General features: G+C 35.6%; 1 protein-coding gene across 1 annotated transcript; it reads right to left on the bottom strand.

Moving 5' to 3' along the window:
- Positions 1-8047: 8047 nt before the first annotated feature.
- Positions 8048-18092, bottom strand: LOC137936671 (mannosyl-oligosaccharide 1,2-alpha-mannosidase MNS1-like). The gene is made up of 14 exons (XM_068781489.1): positions 17693-18092; positions 16873-16920; positions 16513-16698; positions 15334-15446; positions 15036-15101; positions 14731-14902; positions 13506-13595; positions 12518-12642; positions 12363-12428; positions 9546-9654; positions 9371-9469; positions 9130-9210; positions 8881-9051; positions 8048-8798 (listed from the first exon to the last, which is right to left on the bottom strand). The coding sequence occupies exons 1-14, from the start codon at positions 17840-17842 to the stop codon at positions 8586-8588; spliced, it is 1689 nt and encodes a 562-aa protein (XP_068637590.1). The 5' UTR covers positions 17843-18092; the 3' UTR covers positions 8048-8585.
- Between the last annotated feature and the right edge of the window lie 1866 nt (positions 18093-19958).

Here is a 19958-nt window from a genome sequence, read left to right as displayed (position 1 = left end):
TAGGTTGGCTATGGAATAGACTCACTCAGAATAAAAACCAAACACATTGTGTGCTAAACAAAAGCAAAAACCACCCCCTTCTCTCACCAAATCAAGAGGGCTGCGCAGGTAATAATACTGCAATCACTATTGCAGTATTGCTCCTCCTTCAGGACTTTGAAATGAAAAAGAACTTACTAGCCTCTGAAGTTGAGAGAATATGATATCTTCTGGTCTGAGTTTCAAATCGTCAGATATCTTACCAGACAGGGATTCAAGAGTCAAGACTCGGGTAAATTTGGCAAATGCTTAGCCATTAAAATGAGTTTATGCAGTTCTGCCGGTTGCTGAAGACCAACCCCGGCACTTTTCCTTTTTTTTTTTTTTTTTTTTTCAAATCGAGATAGTAGTGAAAATAGTGAAGCAATGGCATTAGAATATAATATCTGATAGATCAACCAAGATATCCTCCTGAGCTTAACTTTTCAGATAGAATATAGGGGGCAACCAGCCACCCGCCACCACTCACCTCTTATTTCTATAGGGAAGATGTGATGAATCTTTGCACCCAGGAAAGAAAAATAATAAACATCCACATACGATGGATCCATGAATCTTTGTTCATGTAAATTACGAATAAATATTTCATGGGGAGTCGAAAACCATATCAAAAAAGCAATCTTCGTATCACTCATATGTGTCTGTGTCTGCTCAACAAGGGCTCTCTGCACAAAATCGTGTTTGAAAGAACAAGCCACAAGAGGAATGAATGATGGGATGTGCTCACACCTGAGGCATCTCCCCTTGAGAATCGCAAGCATTCCCCACCACACAGGACAAGAGGAGAACCAAACCAAGGATTTATTAAACAGTTTTGATCACCTCAAGTTAGGCAGAAGCGTACAGAGAGGGTAGGAAAAGGCCAACAGGAAAAAACCCAAAACCCTAAAATTCCTTACTCTCTCGCAGAGAATAGAGATCAATGGGACCCGTTGGGAGAGCGCATGCCCATCAAGCTGACACACCTCACTCTCGGGCTCGCCTTTTCAAGCTCCCAACACGGATTCTCTTTGTCTGTACAAAGCCCGTCACTTGGTTCAAGGAACGCCACTTTTTCTTCCCCTCCTTTTTTCCCCTTTAATGGGTCCTGAGACCAAGAGAATATGGGGTTAGATTTTTTAATCTTTCTGCATGGGAATTGAGCAAGACGATTGGATCAGAAAATCTCACCTCTCACAGCCATCATTGCAATGGGGAGACGAGAGCTGTAGGAATGTCTGAGCCTGAGGCATGAAATGAAACCATTTTCTCTATCATCTTTCCGTTCTACCCCTTCTCTTGGGATTGGATTTTCCTTCTTTTCTGTATGAATGTGAAATGAAGGGGCAATCAGTTGACGACACAGATGAGTTTCGACGATCTCTCTCATCATTTTGTCGAGACATGAGAGTTTGAATTCTCCTCCTTTGGATCCTCATAATAATATCAGGGTTGGCGTATAATTTCTAACTTGATCTGATCGTGGTTTTATGGTGTAGTCTATATAACAGCATTATCATTAACAGTTCATCACTTTTGCTCCTAGCAAAGACATCAACTACACTTTGTTATTGTCATAGTGGTTCTTGCCCATTCTTAACTGCCTTTCACGGGATTCGAACGCGGGACTTGGCATGCCCAACTCTGATACCATGATAGTGACTAGCCAATACACCCAACAAACCAATCTGTTAGGTGTGGAAAGCTACCGCCTACAAGAGTCGACGGAACCACTCTCACAATTATCACAAGCTAGAAGTAAGGTGACCAGGTTTGGTTGCACCAGGTCAATCAGTTCTGAACTGGTTGATCAATGAGGCCTTCTGACCCATTTTTGGCTCTTATAGCATTTTGATTAAGCTATAATATTTAATTGAAGTTCATTATGTCTAGGTATGATCACACTAGTTTTGTTTTTGAAGAAAAAAAAAAGTAACTTAGCATTGCATGCTTACTTTTGTTATATAGGTCCCACAATGTATACAATTAAGGTTTAGGGTAAAGAGGTGAATAGGTTTATAAACACTTGCTCCAATTTTATCTTATTTATTCTAAATTTTGTTGCTCAATGCGAAATAGACAAGGAACACACCAATTTTTATAGTGGTTTATAATCCTATTTTTTTTTATTGTTAATCCACTCCCAAGGTGTTTATAACTTAAAAGTTAATTCACTTTGTATGGTTACCAAAAGACATCTATGACAGATTTTAGTAAAGGTTAAATTACAATGTTACACAAATAGAAGCATACGTCACTCAATTGATTATAACAACCAATTTACATAGTCCACCCTTTACAAAACAATGTTCTTGGTACTCTAGCCTAGACCGTATTTAGGATTTTGAATAGCTAATTAGCCACGTTGACCTATATCGACAAAGGGCTTTTCAATAGCAAATTAGGCGCTCTTGCATAAACCCTCAAGGAGATTTCAACAACCTAGATCCTTACAAGGCTTATTAGAAGTTAACTTAGGCTCTCCAGCTTAGACCCACAAGGGTCCATAAGCTGCCAACTAAGCACACGAGCTTAGACCCACAAAGGGTTTATCAATAGCCAACTAGGCACATCAGTTTAAACCCACAAAATAGCTTATAGGCAGCCAACTAGGCGCACCAACTTAAACCACAAAGGGCTTATAAATAGCTAGTTATGCTCACTAGCTTAGACCCCACAAGGGTTTATCAACAACTAATTCTCAACCTCAATAATTTTTCATAATAAATTGAAATGAAGAGAGGTCTTGCCTACACAAGATTTGACCGAATGCTTGCAAAGGTTACTTGCTTATAATTTGGTTTAAATGCAATGTTTATCAAGTAAGCTAATCTCACAATACAATCACATATGAAAATACATTCCTCTTAAATGCCCTTCCACCTCTCAAGAGCTCAGTTTGACTCCCAAGGTATATTTGATTTGCAAGTAAGAAGCTCTATTTTGGGAAAACCCATATCAAATATGAAATTGCAGCCCTTGAAAAATATTTGGGCAAAGTGATGTTAATTCAACCTCAATGCACTATATTGCACACATGTACTATTTTATAGTACTAGAATGAATGATCGATACATAACGATTTTAAACAAAATAGCCTGATGTACTTGAATCATGCAAAGATCAATTCAAGGAGCAAGCACAATAGGAAGTCTAAGAACAATATGGTTTACTATAGATATGCAATTGATTTCAATGCATTAATTCAACAACAAAAACAATATAGACGTCCGAATGAATTTAAAATTACTATACAAGAATTATTTTATTAAAAATGTTTTCCAGGTATTTGAGTTTTCAAAGTAAATATTTCAATAATATAGAATTCTAGAGTTAGTGAGGTGACCACATTTCTAATATAATTTCTAAAATAATAAAATATAGTGCTAAATTAAATAATTGGAGATATAAAATATTAGCATAAGTTTTATATAGTAAAATAAATTTAAATTGTAAATTATTTATTATATTATATTCATCTAAATAAGTATGTCAATTCAAATGAAGTCAAATAAACTTTTAAACTCAAGATTAGACTAATATATTTAAATAGATTCACTCAATAGTTTCAATAATTAAAATATATTTGACATAATTTAAATTATTATATTACTATAAAACAACAATACATTTTATTAATAAAAAATATTATATTTATTATATCACTAATATTATTAAATAATTTAACAATATATTATTTAAAATTGAAACTCAATAGAAAAATATTACTACTTAAACAACATAATAATTTATTATAAATCGATTTTAAAATATTTTAAAAATAATTTCGTAATTATTAAATTACATTATGTTAAATGGGTGTTCAAATTAAATTTAAAGATACATTTAAATAAAATCCATTATTAACTTAATTAAATAAAATATATTTAAAATTATTTTTAAATATACATTTATTATTAAAATAGACTAATTGTTATTTACTAATAAAATAATCATTATAGTTATTATGTTAATATTTAGCTTATTTCTAAATATTTTATAATAATAACAATATAGGTACTATCTTATGAAAATGATAATATAGGTGTTTGTGTTTATTACTCTTTTTGCTTGAGCCCACATTTGCTGCTTTCAGGCATGAATGACATGATTTTCATGTACATGACTGACATGATCTTCATGTTGGACATGAACTTGAACTTCAAAAATCCATTTGGGGGACTAACCCCCCCTAAAGCCAGAGTTTGTTGGTTTCAAAATAGTGAGTTGAGTTTGGAGAGCGATGCAAGCCAGTGAGTAGCATGTTAGCCTACCTAAGGGGTGTTTCAATCAGCCAAAAAAGAGAGTCATTCATCACTTCCGACACCAGCCCAATCTCTCTATTGCTTTACATCACAAAATGAAGGGCGAGAAGATATTTAATTAAGGTGGATTGAATATTTTTTTTTAGTTTCCTCTCAAGATGGATGTTAGGCACACTCTTATATTTTTAGTAAGTAGGTCTATATGCATTGCTTTGAAGTGATTTTTAACAAAAAAAATTGAAGAAAGTAACTTGAGGAATTAAGGCATGAATAAAAACATAACAACTCTCATACTTCAAATGGGAGGTGGACAATGCAACTTTTCATACTTCCTTGTAAAAATGAGACACTTTTAGACCAATAGATGGATTAAATGTGACCAGGTTTGACTCAAGAGGGAGATAAAAAAAATTCCTCAATGGACATGATAATTGAAGAAACTTAAAAAATCTCCAATAAGAAAGTTTTGAGATTGAACATAATAATGAAAAATTTCTAAAAATAGACTTCTTATATAAGATAATTACTTTTAAACACTACTTAACCAATTTAGAAAGAAAACATTTCAAGAGCTCAATTATGGAGTAATGAAGATTTAGGACACTAATATTTGGAATTTAGAACGAGAAAAATAGATTTTCTAATTCAAAATTTTCAGACTTCGTAAAAAAGAAACTAAACTCATATAGAGAAAGACTTCTCTTAAGAAAACTAATGTAATGTGAGATCAAAGAAAAACATTTAATGAAAAAAAGATACACAAGTTGGAATTTTTTTTACTAGAGTTTGAAAACAAAGAGGAAACTTAAGCCCTGTTAATGCGTGAGCCGGGTAAGTGAAAGTGTAAGTAATTACATTCTCACTTGCCCAAATGCGTTAGTGCACGATACTGGAGGTGAGTTCAACTGGATGAACCAATTCATTCACTTGAACTCGCTCCTGAGTAAATAGAGTGGATCAGGATTCCCACTGAAATCCCAGTTCATCAACTTTCCCTCGCATCGATGCTCTCTACTGCCCAAATGCCCCGCAACTCGATCGCACTCTCTGCCTTTTCTCTCCCATCTCAGTCTTGAAGATCTCTCTGCGTCTCCCTCTCAAACATCTCTCTACCCTCTCTCTTGCATCTCCCTCTCGGCCCTCTTTGCCCTCTCTGCCGGTTGCGAAACCTTGTCTCGGTGGTCACTCTCAAGAAAACTATATTAATTTATACTATATTAAAATTTATCTTATGTTATTAATCAAGTACTATATTTATTTATTTATTATATTTATTACTATATTAAATTAGTGATTAAAAGTGATAATTAAAATATTCTTAAAGTAAGCATTTGATCATGTATTTTTTAATTATTTAAACTAATAAATTTTAATTTTATGAAAATATATTATTAATTTATACTATGTAAAAATCTAACTTATGTTATTCATAAAATTCTACATTTATTTATTTATTATATTAATTATTTTATTACTATATTAAATTAGTGATTTAAGAGTGATAATTAAAATATTTTTAAAGTAAGCATTTGATCAAGTATTTTTGTTTAATTATTTTATTTTTATAATTAATTAAAATAATAATTTTTTAATTATGTGGAAATATATTATTAATTTATACTACTATTATTTTTATGTTATTAATAAAATAATTTATTTATTATATTCACTACTATTATTTTTATTTAATTTTTTATCAAAAAATTATAATTAATTAGTACAAGAATTAATTTTTACACTTAATTATTGTATTAATTTAGACTAAATACAGGATATCTTAATTTATTAATGAATTATATTTTTTAATTAATTATTATATTAATATAATTTAATATTACATTAAGTTACTTATTAGGGTAGTAACCATGTTTGTTTAGGTTTATTATTTGTTTAGGTATATGATCTATTTAGGTATAATATAAAAAGTAACTCATTCTCTTGTTTACACTATTTTTTATTTTGAGCACTAACACAGAAAAGTAATTTCTAGTGCACTTTACATCTACCACACTAACACTAACAAGTGATTCACTTCTATTTCACTTACATTAGGTAATTTACTTCCACTTTCACTTAGAATATGTAAGTGCACTAACCCTCCCTTAACTAACATTAGCAACTCAAAAAGTGAAGAAAAAATTCAGCTTAAATTTGGATTTTCGTATGCAACAGGATACCAACATGACCTTCATTTCTTCTAATGTGGATATCTCTTTCTAGAAAGATCAGACCGAGAAACAATTTATTGAGATAGAAAGTAGACTCATATAGCTTTATTTTGAGTTAGAATTTTTTATATAAATTCTCAATCATATTGGTACAAACCGTTTTAAAAGTTGAGGTTTTCTATTGCTACATGAAACTTTTCTGTTGTGTGACTTTTGTTATTTTAGATGTGGATTTCTCTTTCTAAAAAACTCTGATTATAACAACTATTTTTTTCTGAAAACTAGACTCGAAGATATTTCGAATGTTATATATTTTTCTATATTAAAATTATGGTAAGAGTGATAAATCCAATGAAAAATAGGAATTAGAAAAGTATATAAAAGGAAAAACGAGACTCTTCTTTCTTTTTTTTCTTTTTCTTGTTATTTTTCTTCTACCTCCCTTTCTTCTCCGTCTTCTTCTCCTTTTCCATATAAGATCTTTGACATTATGACAACATATGGATTTATAGGCTCAACACATAAACACAAGATATCTCAATAGAAAGAGAGAAGAGAGGAATTCAAATTCTTGGGAGAGAGGAGAGAAGAAACCAAGGGAGAGAAAGAAGAAGAAAAGAAAGAGAGCTGTAAGGATGAATTTGAGCCAAATAGAAGAGACTCGAATACTCTACCCCATGCCTTGAGGCTATATTTATGGTTATAGGAAGGTGTTTCCAATAACTACAATGCCCACAGGGTTACATGTTTCAAAAGAAAAAAAAACATAAAAGGACATAGACCAGCTTGCATAATTACAATTTTATGTCATCTCTATGAAAATTCTCCTTATTTACCAGTCATACCACCTCTATACACGTGAGTGTCTTTTAACAACCTCAACGCACTATGCTGAACAAGAGATGGTTTCAGAATATGAGAATGAATGTTCAACAAAGACCATGCAAGTACACATTGATTTAAAAATAAACAAACTATTATAATTGAATCATGCAAAGATCAATTCAAAGAGCAAGCACAAGAGAAAATCTAGGATTAATATGGTTTATTGCATATATACAAAGTATAATATACTAATTTAGCAACGAAAACACTATAATACAATCTTAGATTTAAAAATGAAGGCTTAGTTTACTTATCTATGTCAGATAAAATTAGTGAATTGGTTTCCTTCACTCCAATCGGCTTCCAAGGATGATTTCAAAGATGATTGGCTGGTTGTTATGATTTTTCTTTCTTTCCTCTGGTTCACAAATCTTCAAAATGAGCTTTGGGAAATGGTAAAATTTGAGAAAACCGACCATGACCTTCCCACGAACAAAGTGGTAGTCTATGGCAATATGCTTACTTCGAAGGTGGAATACCAGATTTTTTGCAAGAGAAATGGCCATTTTATTATTACATAATAAGAGAGGAAGATGAATTAAGAAGATGAGTTAAATAGGGGCATCAAAGTCACTGTAGATGGTCATAGCCAAGTAATTTCGATAGTAGTGTAGGCCAAGGCACAATATTCGGCCTTTGTGCTAGAGCAAGACACAAATTGGTTGTTTCTCGGCAAACCATGAGAGCAAGACACAAGAGATGTGTAAATGGGGAATAACAAGTCATACTTGCACGATGTAAAATGCCAAGAATATAATGTTGTTGGTGGGTGAGGACATAACTAGAATGTCAATCAATACCTGCTGATATTCAATCTTTGCCCGATAGTTTGATGTTGCAAAGAAGCAATTGATGAAGCACAACTAGCCAAACCTTTGTCACTTGGCACTAATTCAATGTTAGATACGACATCAAGGTTTTTGGGAGGTAAGAACGCACTCCCATAAAAAGATGGGGTTTCAATTTTATGTTAATATTACTCCACTGCAAGTCGCAAAATCGCCTTAAATGCCTGTGCGCATCCAAAACTGGAAGCAATTTAAGCTTCTTCGCGTGCACAGCCTACAATAACAGATTCACCCTTGGCAAATCATAATCATCTAGACAAATCCGTGGATCTCGACATCCTTCACTCAGTTCAGGGAGCTGAGATCATTCACCCATCGAGCATTCTATCTGATTGAGAAGCTTGAATTCGGAAATGTGTTTCACTTTTTGCCAGAACCAATGTAAGTACTACACAGTGGCATCAGCCCTGCTTCCGTCCAAAGATCCGATCAGGAGGCTTTCTACTCTTTCCATTGTCATCACGGGGGATGATTCTAAGAGGGTGAGCCTCAGTGTTAAATACCCACTCATCCAAGGAGATGACAGAGGGTGGCGAGAAAAGAAGATACAAATACTTGAGAGTCTCTGCGAGGAAGAAACTTTGCATCGTATCATCTTTGTCCCCGTTATTGACCTGAATCACCAAAAGCACAAAGTAAGCACAAGGTCTGAAAACATACTACACTCAAAAAAGACGGACTTTTCAAATTTCTTACATCCTTCAGTCCAACATAACCAGATTCTGTTCGGGAGTTCTTCTCAAATGCTTGAAATATGTTCCAACCCCATTCTTGATAAGTTTTGTTTCCAGTGAAACGCCACAGGTACATTAGTGATTCCACAGTCTCTGGCCTAAGTATGTTCCACGATGTACCCACATTCATATCCTACACTCAAAGGAGTATTATGTCAAGATAGGGACACGAATACAAACCAACAGTGAGAAGTGTATGTTACATACTGACCTGGCCCATATGGAAAAAATAGTTCTCTCCAGCTAATTTTGTTGGAGTTGACTGATAGAAGTTATAACAAGTCCATGCAAGCTGCAAGAGAAAATCCAACCTTTCATGAGTGAATGTACTATGCTCAATCCTCGTTGTATCAACTTTTTTTTTTTTTGTTATTATTCTGTTTAAAAAATATCATCTTTTGCTGTTGTTAAGTTAAAAGGTAATTCATTTCAGGTTAAGAAACATTGAATACCTCTGTTGCAAGCGAGAAAATTTTAGCCTGTTTATCAGGTTCATAACCAAAGGATCCCAAAGACAACATTCCAGGAACAAAGCATGCTAACTCATCCATCTGCGAAAAACACTTGCCAAATTAAGAAGCATAGCAATTGGGTAACAACACTGCATGAAATGAGAGAAGAAATTACCTTGTCATTCAAAGAATCACCAGTTTTTTCACAAATATATGTAAATGATGAGGGTTTGGATTTCCGAACCAAGCTCTGGAGACCCTCCATGGATGTCTCCCACATTTCTCTGCAAACGATTGACCAAACATGCTATCAATATTGTTAAAAAATAGTCCCACATGGATTAGTGAGTATAAAGATCTTGAGTTTATTAGTTGGGAAAAAGGTTTCCTAAGTTGACTAGTCATTTTGGGATAGGGCCTTGGACCCAATTTAACATGGTATCAGAGCAGGTACTCATATGTGGGCCTACACCTAAAAACTATCTACTTGTAGAGCCACAAGAGAGGGTTTACACCTAAAACTATCCACTTGTAGAGCCACAAAAGATGGTCTACACGTGAGAGGGAGTGTTAAGGAATAGTCCCACATGGATTAGTGAGTACAAAGATCTTGAGTTTATTAGTTGGGAAAGAGGTTTCCTAAGTTGACTAGTCATTTTGGGATAGGGCCTTTGACCCAATTTAACAAATATAACCATGATAAGGCACAACACAAATAGTATTTTGACTATGATGTTACAGCTGGCCAAGTTGACCTGCAACTTGTCGTGGACTCGGTTTTGGGATTGGGCGGATCAGGTGAGGGGGGTAAATCCACCGAGTTGACCCACAACTTGGCTGGGTCAACTCGGATTTGGGTTTTGTCGGATTGGAGTCCTACTCAGAATTTCAGGGTCTCAAATCAGGTCATAGTTCTGAATCACAGCACGCTGGATACATAGCCTACCATATACATGTTTCAGAAACAAGATAAAAGGATGAGACTATGCTGGAAAACACTCAATATGAAACTACAAATGCTTTTATCCATGATGAGTAATGATATGGCCTCAAAATTTTACATGTACATTAGAATAATGAGATCACTTTGCCATGAGGATCAGAGTTTCCTATAGAACTTTTATGCTAGTGAATGAAGCCTCCAAAAGTTTACTAGCCCTATCTGTGGGATAAGTATATCATTATCACCCTAAATTCCTCGCCCAAAATCTGGATTTCAGAACTGTTTATTTGTGCCAGACATAAACTGTTGGTGCTCACAAGCTTTCTTAGAGGTATGTCATTGGGTGGAGGTACTGTCCACTTTGGGAGAAAACAAACCAGTTAAATCCTTACACCGGTGATTTTATAAAGGTCATCGCAAGAATTAACCCAAAAATGGCCTATGATAGTGCTTTGAACCTCAGTGAAAAAGCATGTGATTAAGGATTTTGAAACTTCCAGAGATACCCAAAGGTGAAATTTTGTACAAATAGGAGTGCTAGTAACAACCAACAGGAAAGACAATCTCGAGGGCACTTGATCTTAAAGTCCAGGCAGCATGAGAGCTTAGCTTAGAGCCATTTTTGAGAAAATAGTTTATAGCCTTTTTTTCTTTGATTTACAGCCATTACAGGCACTAAAAATCTGTTTATATGTATGGAAAGGACTATGATTTGATGCCCTCAAATGAGAAGCAATGATCTCCATTGATCACCAAGACAGGACTCGTACCATGGTACTAGCAAATGGTTAAAGAGAGTGGAGGGTGTTAAGTACCTAGCCAATACTACCCAAAAGACCGATTTGGTAGGTAGCGGAAAGCCAAACACTTAACCCCAGGACCACAACAATACTCCCACCGTTATGAGCCGACGTCCACGACGACCTCACTCTAGCAACGAAACCCACTTATGTCGCTCTAACCACGTCTGATTCTAGGTCGCCCCCTCCGGGATTCTAACTCGCAACAACGGTATAGCTCTGATACCAAATGTTAAGTACTTAGCCAATACTACCCAAAAGACCGATCTGGTAGGTAGCGGAAAGCCAAACACTTAACCCCAGGATCACAACAGATGGTTTCATGGAATTAACTTTAACATAGTGAGTCACAACTCTATTGATTATAATGATTTTACTTTATTTTTTTGAATGTTGATGACACATGCACACTACAACCCATCATAGATGGTGACACTTGCACCCAAGACCTTACTCTTGAAAACTTGTTGAAACCAGTTACGCTAAAACCTCGAGGCTATAGTGAGACCAATTGCACTTAAAGATCGACCTGATAGTGAGAGGCGTAACAGGACCCGCCCAAGTTCAATATCTCAACACTCCGCACGGGGACAACTTGTGTGCATTCGGGTCCCAACATACAAGGGACAAATTTGCGGGGGGGGGGGGGGGGGGGGAATTCGAACTCTTGACCAACCTGCTCTGATACCATGTTGAAACCAGTTGCGCTAAAACCTCGAGGCTTTAGTGAGAGGCGCAACATGACCGGCCCGGTCGATATCTCAACACTTCCCCGCACGGGGACAACCCATGTAAATTCGGGGGGGGGGGGATTCGAACTCGTGACGGACCTGCTTTGATACCATGTTGAAACTAGTTACGCTAGAACCTCAAGGCTATAGTGAGAAGCGCAACAGGACCGACACGTATCTCAACAAAACTCCTGATGTAATTCAGGTTTATCGAAAGAACCAAAAGATGCCACTAACTGAATATGATTTTGAAAGAACTTTTTGCAACTGATCATTATCTCCATTCAATTTCAGAGAAATAAAGACACAAAAAAGAGCATAAAATAAACATTTGCAGTGCACACAGTTAAAATTTATAAAACGTAAACACATAATAAATTATAATGTGTCTCTGCTTCCATCAATCTAAGTATCTATCTCACTACATATCTATCAATATTTGTCTACATATTTAGAACTATATATCTACATGTGCACACAGAAACACTTATAAACAAAGGATAATCAAAGCTTCAAACCTGTAATGCTTCACAGCTTCTGTTTTATTTCCTTGTATCCAAACTTTCAGTAAATATTCATAAAAGCTGCATTAAGACCAGAAAAAATAAATGTTGAAGCCATGCAATTAGAATAATAATGCAGATAGATATGATAAAAAAACTGATGATAGTACCTATCACCCATAGCACCGAATGTGACAGTTGAGTATGAGCTTCCCCCAGTGTGAGGATTAATGTAAATAGGAAGCAAACCATCATTTGGAAAGATTTTGTGGATCTGTTGGATAACATTCTCCACCTGGAAAATTATAAATAGGTTACACACTTTATACAACCAAAGTTTTATCCAAGTGACAATTCATAAATGCAAAAAGAAAAGAGCTATTCCATCATGATTAACATGACCAGTGAGCAAAACTGCAGTTCTCAAAGTGCCAGAAGTGCCTACATAGGATTTAGGGTTCCCCATGTCAGGTCCTCATACAACTTCCACTGATATTAAGTTATTGATCTCCAGATGGAACAGCAGTGCAGTTCCTGAAGACTTTCCTCATGCAGAATGCTCACACACAGGCTTTCAATATATTCAATTGTGCCAAATAATCCTAGAATTGGAAAGAAATAAGAAACTAAAGGACTCAACCAACCTCATAACTTAAAAATTCCTTGATCCACATATGCATTAATTATAGAACAATAAACAGTTTACAATAAAATAAAAAAATATCTTTTACCCACTGCAGTTACAAAGTAATTGCTATTATTTCTGCTACTCAACAACTTTTTAGGCAGTTAAAAAACTATAAAAATTAACTTAAAAGAATAAAAAGCTCATAACAGTTCTTTCCTCAATTAAACTAGAGAGTCGCAGAAAGATACAGAAACAATACAGAGAGCACAGGGGCTTAAGAAACTGGGAAAGAAAGGTCCATATGTAACTCAAATGAGTACAAACACAAAGTGCTGCATTGATAGAGAACTCAATACAACCTCAAAAAAAAAGATACACTATTAAGAAAATGTACAAAATGTGAAACCAATACAAAAGATTCAACTTTAGCAGTCAAACACATACGATCTAAGGTGTAGATACCCACTATCTACACCATAGAATCTTCAAGAAAATAAAACGGAAAAAGGAATCAAAGAAGATAGATATACCTTCTGCTGATACTTTGGGTCTCCTGTCCTTTGAGATAGAGCAATAAACTCTAGCTGTTCAGTGCCAGAATCTGCAAGGATACTCTCCCCCTGGGATAATAACATGAAATAAATGAGCTATCCAACAAAATCTATTCAAGTAGGTCTTACAAGGACAAAGACAACCTTTCAAACAGAAAAAAGTTAACCAAGTGTGTTCTAAAAATAAATAAATAAATAAAGTTTAAATGTGCTAATTCAACAAAAGCTCACATAGGTTGAAATCCCATCTCATCTCATAAGTAGGGGTGGCTTCGAACCGAGCCGGCTCGGTTCGATTCAGTATACCTACAGCTTGTTTGAGTTAACGAGCCGAGCTCGACCGAATCAAGGTTCGGCTCGAAAGCTCGTTAACAAGCAAGTTGCCGGATCAGGAGCGGGGGGGGGGGGGGGGGGGGGGGATGCCGAGCCCCTCCCGTCCGCCGCTCTGGCTGCCTCTGTCGCCGTTGACAGCTCCTCGCCGGCCACTACAATTTATTTGACATGTATTATTTGAAAAGTTTTAAATGAATGTTGAAACTCGAGCTCGGCTCGAACTCGTTTAAAATTATTGGGCTCGAGCTCGAGTTCGAAATATTTAAATCAGGCTCGGCTCAAACATAGGCAGGTTCGGGCTCGGCTCGGCTCGATGCCACCCCTACTTATAAGTACCATCTAGCAGGGCAGTTCAAAACAAAATTTTGCAAGCCATATTGCTAATTATCAGGAATGTACACCAGTATTCCAGTTAGCTGTATACGACAATGAGTCCAAAATCCACTACTGCTAGTACCACACGTTTTCTTAAAGATTATAACTAGAAAAAAATGAATATTCTGTCTGCAATGAACAGATAAGTTGTCTATTTATGAATTTTCAATAGGACCACACATGAAGTTGATGTGATGTGGATCAGTGATTAATGAGAAACAAAAACAGTTAAGTAAAACTGGAATTTATTACTGCCAGTTTGGTGGGTCGACAGAAAGGCTATCCTAGTCAATGTTGTAAACTCAGGTCCTGCAGATGATATAGTTACCTCTTGTTATCAAATAGCTCATGTATGCCAATGCAAACAGGATGACTGCATCATTGAATAATGAATGTCTATAACATACAGATTTGATATGACCCCCATCACAAATACCCAATGACGTAAAGGATTTACGAAAAAATAAGCATGAATAAGATTCCATAAAAAAATTACCCCTGTCCATCCAGGATTATGAGGATTCCCAGAGGCCAAGTTGATCCTGTTATAGGGAATCCCAGAAGGGGTATCCCAGGCAGGAAGCAACCTATCTGCAATATCTTTAGCCTTTTCGAGAAATATTTTGTCCCCAGAAAGATCGTAGGCACTAAGAAGTCCACCAACAACTCTGAAATGAACAGAGACAAAAATAGGTAAGTTGAAGCAACTGGAATAACTAAAACACTTCACCACACATCTTTCCAAGTGGAAAGAAGACAAACAAGATAAACAGACAATAAAGTTAAACCTTATAACGCAACCTTATGGTTGTCTCAAAGACACTAGTGTCGACATTTATGTTGAAATTCAACGAGTTAGCAACCCAACTGCAAAAACACAAAAGTAGTTGTTAAGAACCAGTTATCTGTGATTGATTGAATTACAATTTAGCACACTATGAGTAAGAATATTGAAGAAAATAGTAATAAAGACCACAGAAGTGAGTAAATTTCATAATTTTGTGTGTGTTTGCACACTTCTGAGAGGAGGTAATCCAAGAAAAATATGAAGCAAATGTGTGTGCATATCTCTGAAAAGAACCAAAAGTTTCAAACTGACTCTCTGGCCTTCTTAAACTGCTCGTCCAGACCCATAATGTACAAAGTATCAAGTGAGTCAACAATCGTTGCTCCAAGTCCACCAAAGTTGTCAACGCCTTTCTTGCTTATTGGCTGGCACAAGAAAAAGGGATGTTAATTAGTGGAGACAAATTTATAACAAGAGAAATAGAACATCAAGAATAACTGAACAAACCATGGGAAAGGTAAAGGTCAGAAGAACAGTAAATTGAAGTGCGTCAGAGACAGTCCCTGGTATAAAATGACACAACAAAACATATTTTGACCTGTGTGGATGTCAAAAAAATCAGGCTCCGAATCCCAAAACAAGAAAACCATTCACACAAACCAATGATGAAATACAAGTGTACCAAATTCTGTTGTTTTGGAATCAACTAAATTTTAGCATGGAGCAACTCAACACAAATACAGTCTCAACCTTAACATATTGAGGTGGATTTTCAAATAATTTTAAAACTCTCAGATGTTAATATGACAGTACTTTTCTTATTCAACAATTCAATTAAAGCCATAATGCTGAATACAACAGAAAGTAGTACTTTACAAATCTTGTTTCAATAATCAATAAGAAATAAAAGAAAAGGACCATGTTAAAGCCCAAATACTTTGGTAAATAACACGCAGAAGTAACCGTGAGTATGATTTGGGTCTTTGGCTCAATGGTCATGTGCAGGGGTTTCTAGCATGAGGTCAGGTCACTGGTTCAAGTCTCACCAGTGGTAAGGGGGTGTGTGCGTAGGTAATCAACATTCAAAAGAAAGAAAAAAAAAGTGACAACATTCCCAAAAAAAAAGAAAAAAGTAACAGTAAGTAAATAAATAAGCCATAGCTTTTTCTTCCTAACTTCCAATGCTGCCAAAAGGAACTCAAGTAAATGTACAAACGACAATGATAAGAATGTTCAAAGCAGATTTTGACAGAAAGTCTTTTCCTCCATTTTCAGAAGTCATACATTTAAGGTTTTGTGTCTGTCTTATTCTATTCTCTAGAAATTAGATAAGTTCCATCATTTAGCAACTTACTACTACCGTGTGTCAATAAGAAAAGGGGAAATGTGAAAGCATTCAAATAGGACTATAGGGCTCAAGGCCGTTGAGTGCATAAAAGGTCAATGACATGAAAACTCATGTAAAAATTTCCGTGCATCAAATGTACAAACCTGAAGTTCATCATTGCCCCATGCATACTTCTCATATGAGGTCCATGCATGAAGCATTGCCTCTTTTACTTTCTCTCTTCGTTGTTTGTCAACGAGATCATCGTCAGTATCATCAATCTTCTGGTTATATTTCTTAGTCTTCAGCTTGCTAGTTTCATCACTTAGGGAATTCTTCATGTCCCGCAGCTACAAGAATTTATATAACTTAATTACTAGAGATGACCATATCACTTACATAAACAGCAAGAAAAGATGTCCCAGTAATAGCGAAAAAACACAGGAAAACAAGTTGGTCTTGATGCCTGCATCTCATGCAGGTGGATCTCATGCAGGCAGATGTAACTAAATTAGAATCCTTACCTGTTCCTGTAGTCTTGTCAGTTCTTCATTTAGTTTAGAAATCTCTATCTGAAAATTTGAAAGACAGAAGAAACATTAGTTTCCATTTTGGTAAAAACATACTGACAACAGAAGAAGTGAATAAAGAAAAGGACGTATAATAACCAAATAAATCTATATCCAATAGGAACTATGCAGCACGTCTCAATAGCAGGAAGAACCCGATAGTCTACAGATCCAGAAGCCCATGTTTGTAAAACATGCGCAGCACAGAGATTCCAAAATGCAATTCGAAACTTTCAAACTTATTATTTTGTGGGTTGACTAGCCTGAGAAACAAAAAGTAAATATCCTCTAACAGAAAGTAGTTAATTTTTATGCCTATACTTAATTTCCTCACACTTACAGAGCAAAACACACTACCGCCACTGCTCCTCAACCCCAAACAACGCAATTTGTTTCTTTAAACTATTTAATTCTCCTCAGGATCATAAAAAAACATCAACATTATCAACGTCAGGGTCAGCGTGGTAAGCGGACGCCCATAAGATCAGGTTCATTTAAATTCCTCAATCCCGAAGTAGATGAGGGGATGGTTAAGCCAGATTTAATCATCAATCTAAACAACCTGAATTAAAAAGACTGCTACTTACCAATATAACATTCCTAGAAATTCAAAATTCAGACAAGATCCAGATAATATCAAACACCTCTCTGTAACTAGATGTAAAGATGAATAGTTTCAAGGTCAACTTGGCCAAAATTTCCTCGTTCTTCGTTCAGATGAAAAGCCGTTAAAGACCATAACCGATGGCGACAAAAAGGTACAAAATTAACTGACCTCGTGTTCTCTGGTGACAGTCTGCCGATCCCAAACAACAAGCGACACGGAAACAAAGACGATGAAGAGCAAGGCTAGACGCTTGGGACGTTTCAGATAATAGGAAAAGGAAAGATATCTCCACCGCGAAGAAGATCGACTTCGGGCCATGGATTTCTGTTTTCAAACGGGAGATCTTTCAAATCCAGGGAATCCTCGTCCCCGTTTCCTTTGCGATCTAAGGAAAATTGGAGACGTAAAGGGAAGCGAAGCCCAGACCGCTCATCCGTTTGATGAAACTCCTCTGAAAGAGTCGCTTCAAAGGAACTTCAATGAGCAAGAGCTCGCGGCCAGGAAAACCGGGACATTGGGAGCAGCCGTGGCGTGAACGAAGGTCGTTGAAGCGAAGAGGCTTGGGTAATTCCCCTTCGCGCGAATGTGCGAGTAAGATATCTGCGCGCAGTTATTGCCTGGGTAATGGGACCTACTCTACACACCGGCCTTTCCTTCTTGTAAATTTCAAGACTTTTCCACAAGAAGACGGACTTCCTCGGCTTTCTCTGAACCAACCCAAGATCTTTCCTTTGACGACAGCCGCGTTGAAAGGCTTAAAATTATTTGTTAATGGTAGGGTTATTTTGAATTTCGTATTAGTAATTAAGATTAACATAAAATAATAATTTAGCATTGTGGTGCACTTAGATATGAATTATTTGTTCTCAATCTAATTGACTCGGCCAAGGGGAAATAGTAAATTCTCTAACAACAAAGATGGACTACAACATACTCACATAATTTTATTTTAAATATTTTTTTTTCATGTACCTTACAAGAACAAGTTCAAATTTATCCACTTTGGGCGTAAAAATACGAAAAACAAATTATGAAATGAACCAACAAATTGAGGTCTTGATACTCCATAGTGTTTCCGCTTTCCAGTTATAAAGAAGCACTGTCAAAGTTAGTAGGCCACTGTCAAATTGCTTTCAAGTTATAGTTCAAGCCTCTGGGACTAACCCCAAATAGTACACAGAAAAAACCTAATTTTTGTTGGAGAAACTCATAATTGTAGGTAAACATAATAGAAAATTTTCTTCCAACAAGCAAACATCACCCTTATCCATGGTAACAATGACTTAAGGTAACAATGACCACACCCACAATGGCCAAAGGGTGACATTGCTCTCCACATCCATGCACAAAGTTACACTTTTTGCTCTTGTAGGACAAGTACAAATGGTGGTAATCATTTTATAGGGAGTAAATTTTTTGGTTACACCAATAAAAGTTTATAAATCATGATCTTCCATGTACCTACTAAAATAAATGTCAATATTTACTTCTGAACAATTAATATGTTGTCCCCTATCATAGAAATTCTCTGTATCATCAGTTTTTCATAATATAGGAGAAATTTATCTACAAATACTTTGTCCCATTTGTATTGATTATAGTTCCATGAAGAATAATTTGATTCTTAAGGACATTTATGTTATGGAGCTTTAGGATATGAAATGTTTCAAAACCATGTTTTAACCGAATGCATATAAATGTTTACAATGGTCCCTTTGAATAGCTTAAATCATGTTTAAAAGTTAAGATAATACACTAGTATATGGCATGATTGATCAACCTACATGGGCTCGATCAATCAACCTAAAGCATGATCAGTTCGTTGGTTCAAGTTGATCGATCATACAAATTGTTGTTAGGAAATTGCTATAAAGTGTGATCGATCATTCTTTGTTGTATGATTGACCATAAAGAATTTTGTAAAACATGATCAATGAAACGAATTGGGTTGATCTATCATTGAGTTTTTTGAAAGATTAAAAACTCATTGATTGATGTCCTAATTGATCGATAGGCTTAGGGAACACAAAAATATAGTCGTTATACATGGTTGATCAATCAACATTTTTTGCAACTTTTTGAATTCAATAAAAAAAAGGGCTAGTTTGGCCAGAAAACTTATAAATAGGCCCTCAAACTCGTAAAGGACTAAGAGTTGAACTTACGTTGGCATACCAAACCCCAGGAAAATTATCTTTGGACTTAACATTCTTATTTTTACTTTTTTAAAGAGAGAAACTCCATATTTGCCTAAACCCTCCCTTTTCTCTTCATGTTCTTTGGATTCAAGATTCCATTAAGCTCCACTACATCTTCTGTCATGCATAAAGATTTGGAGGCTTGGATCTCCCTAGGATGAGGGTTTTTTTTTCAAAAAGAAAGTTGTAAGTTTGTTTTTATTCATTTTAGACTTTCTTTTATAGAGGTTCTCTGA

The sequence above is a fragment of the Aristolochia californica genome, unplaced genomic scaffold, assembly GCF_029961685.1.
Source record: "Aristolochia californica isolate CCGP_79_NKW_82.1479 unplaced genomic scaffold, dmAriCali1.0.hap1 SCAF_7, whole genome shotgun sequence".
Taxonomy (NCBI): domain Eukaryota; kingdom Viridiplantae; phylum Streptophyta; class Magnoliopsida; order Piperales; family Aristolochiaceae; genus Aristolochia; species Aristolochia californica.
Note: the sequence above shows the minus strand (reverse complement) of the source record. Positions and strands in the feature narration are given on the sequence as shown.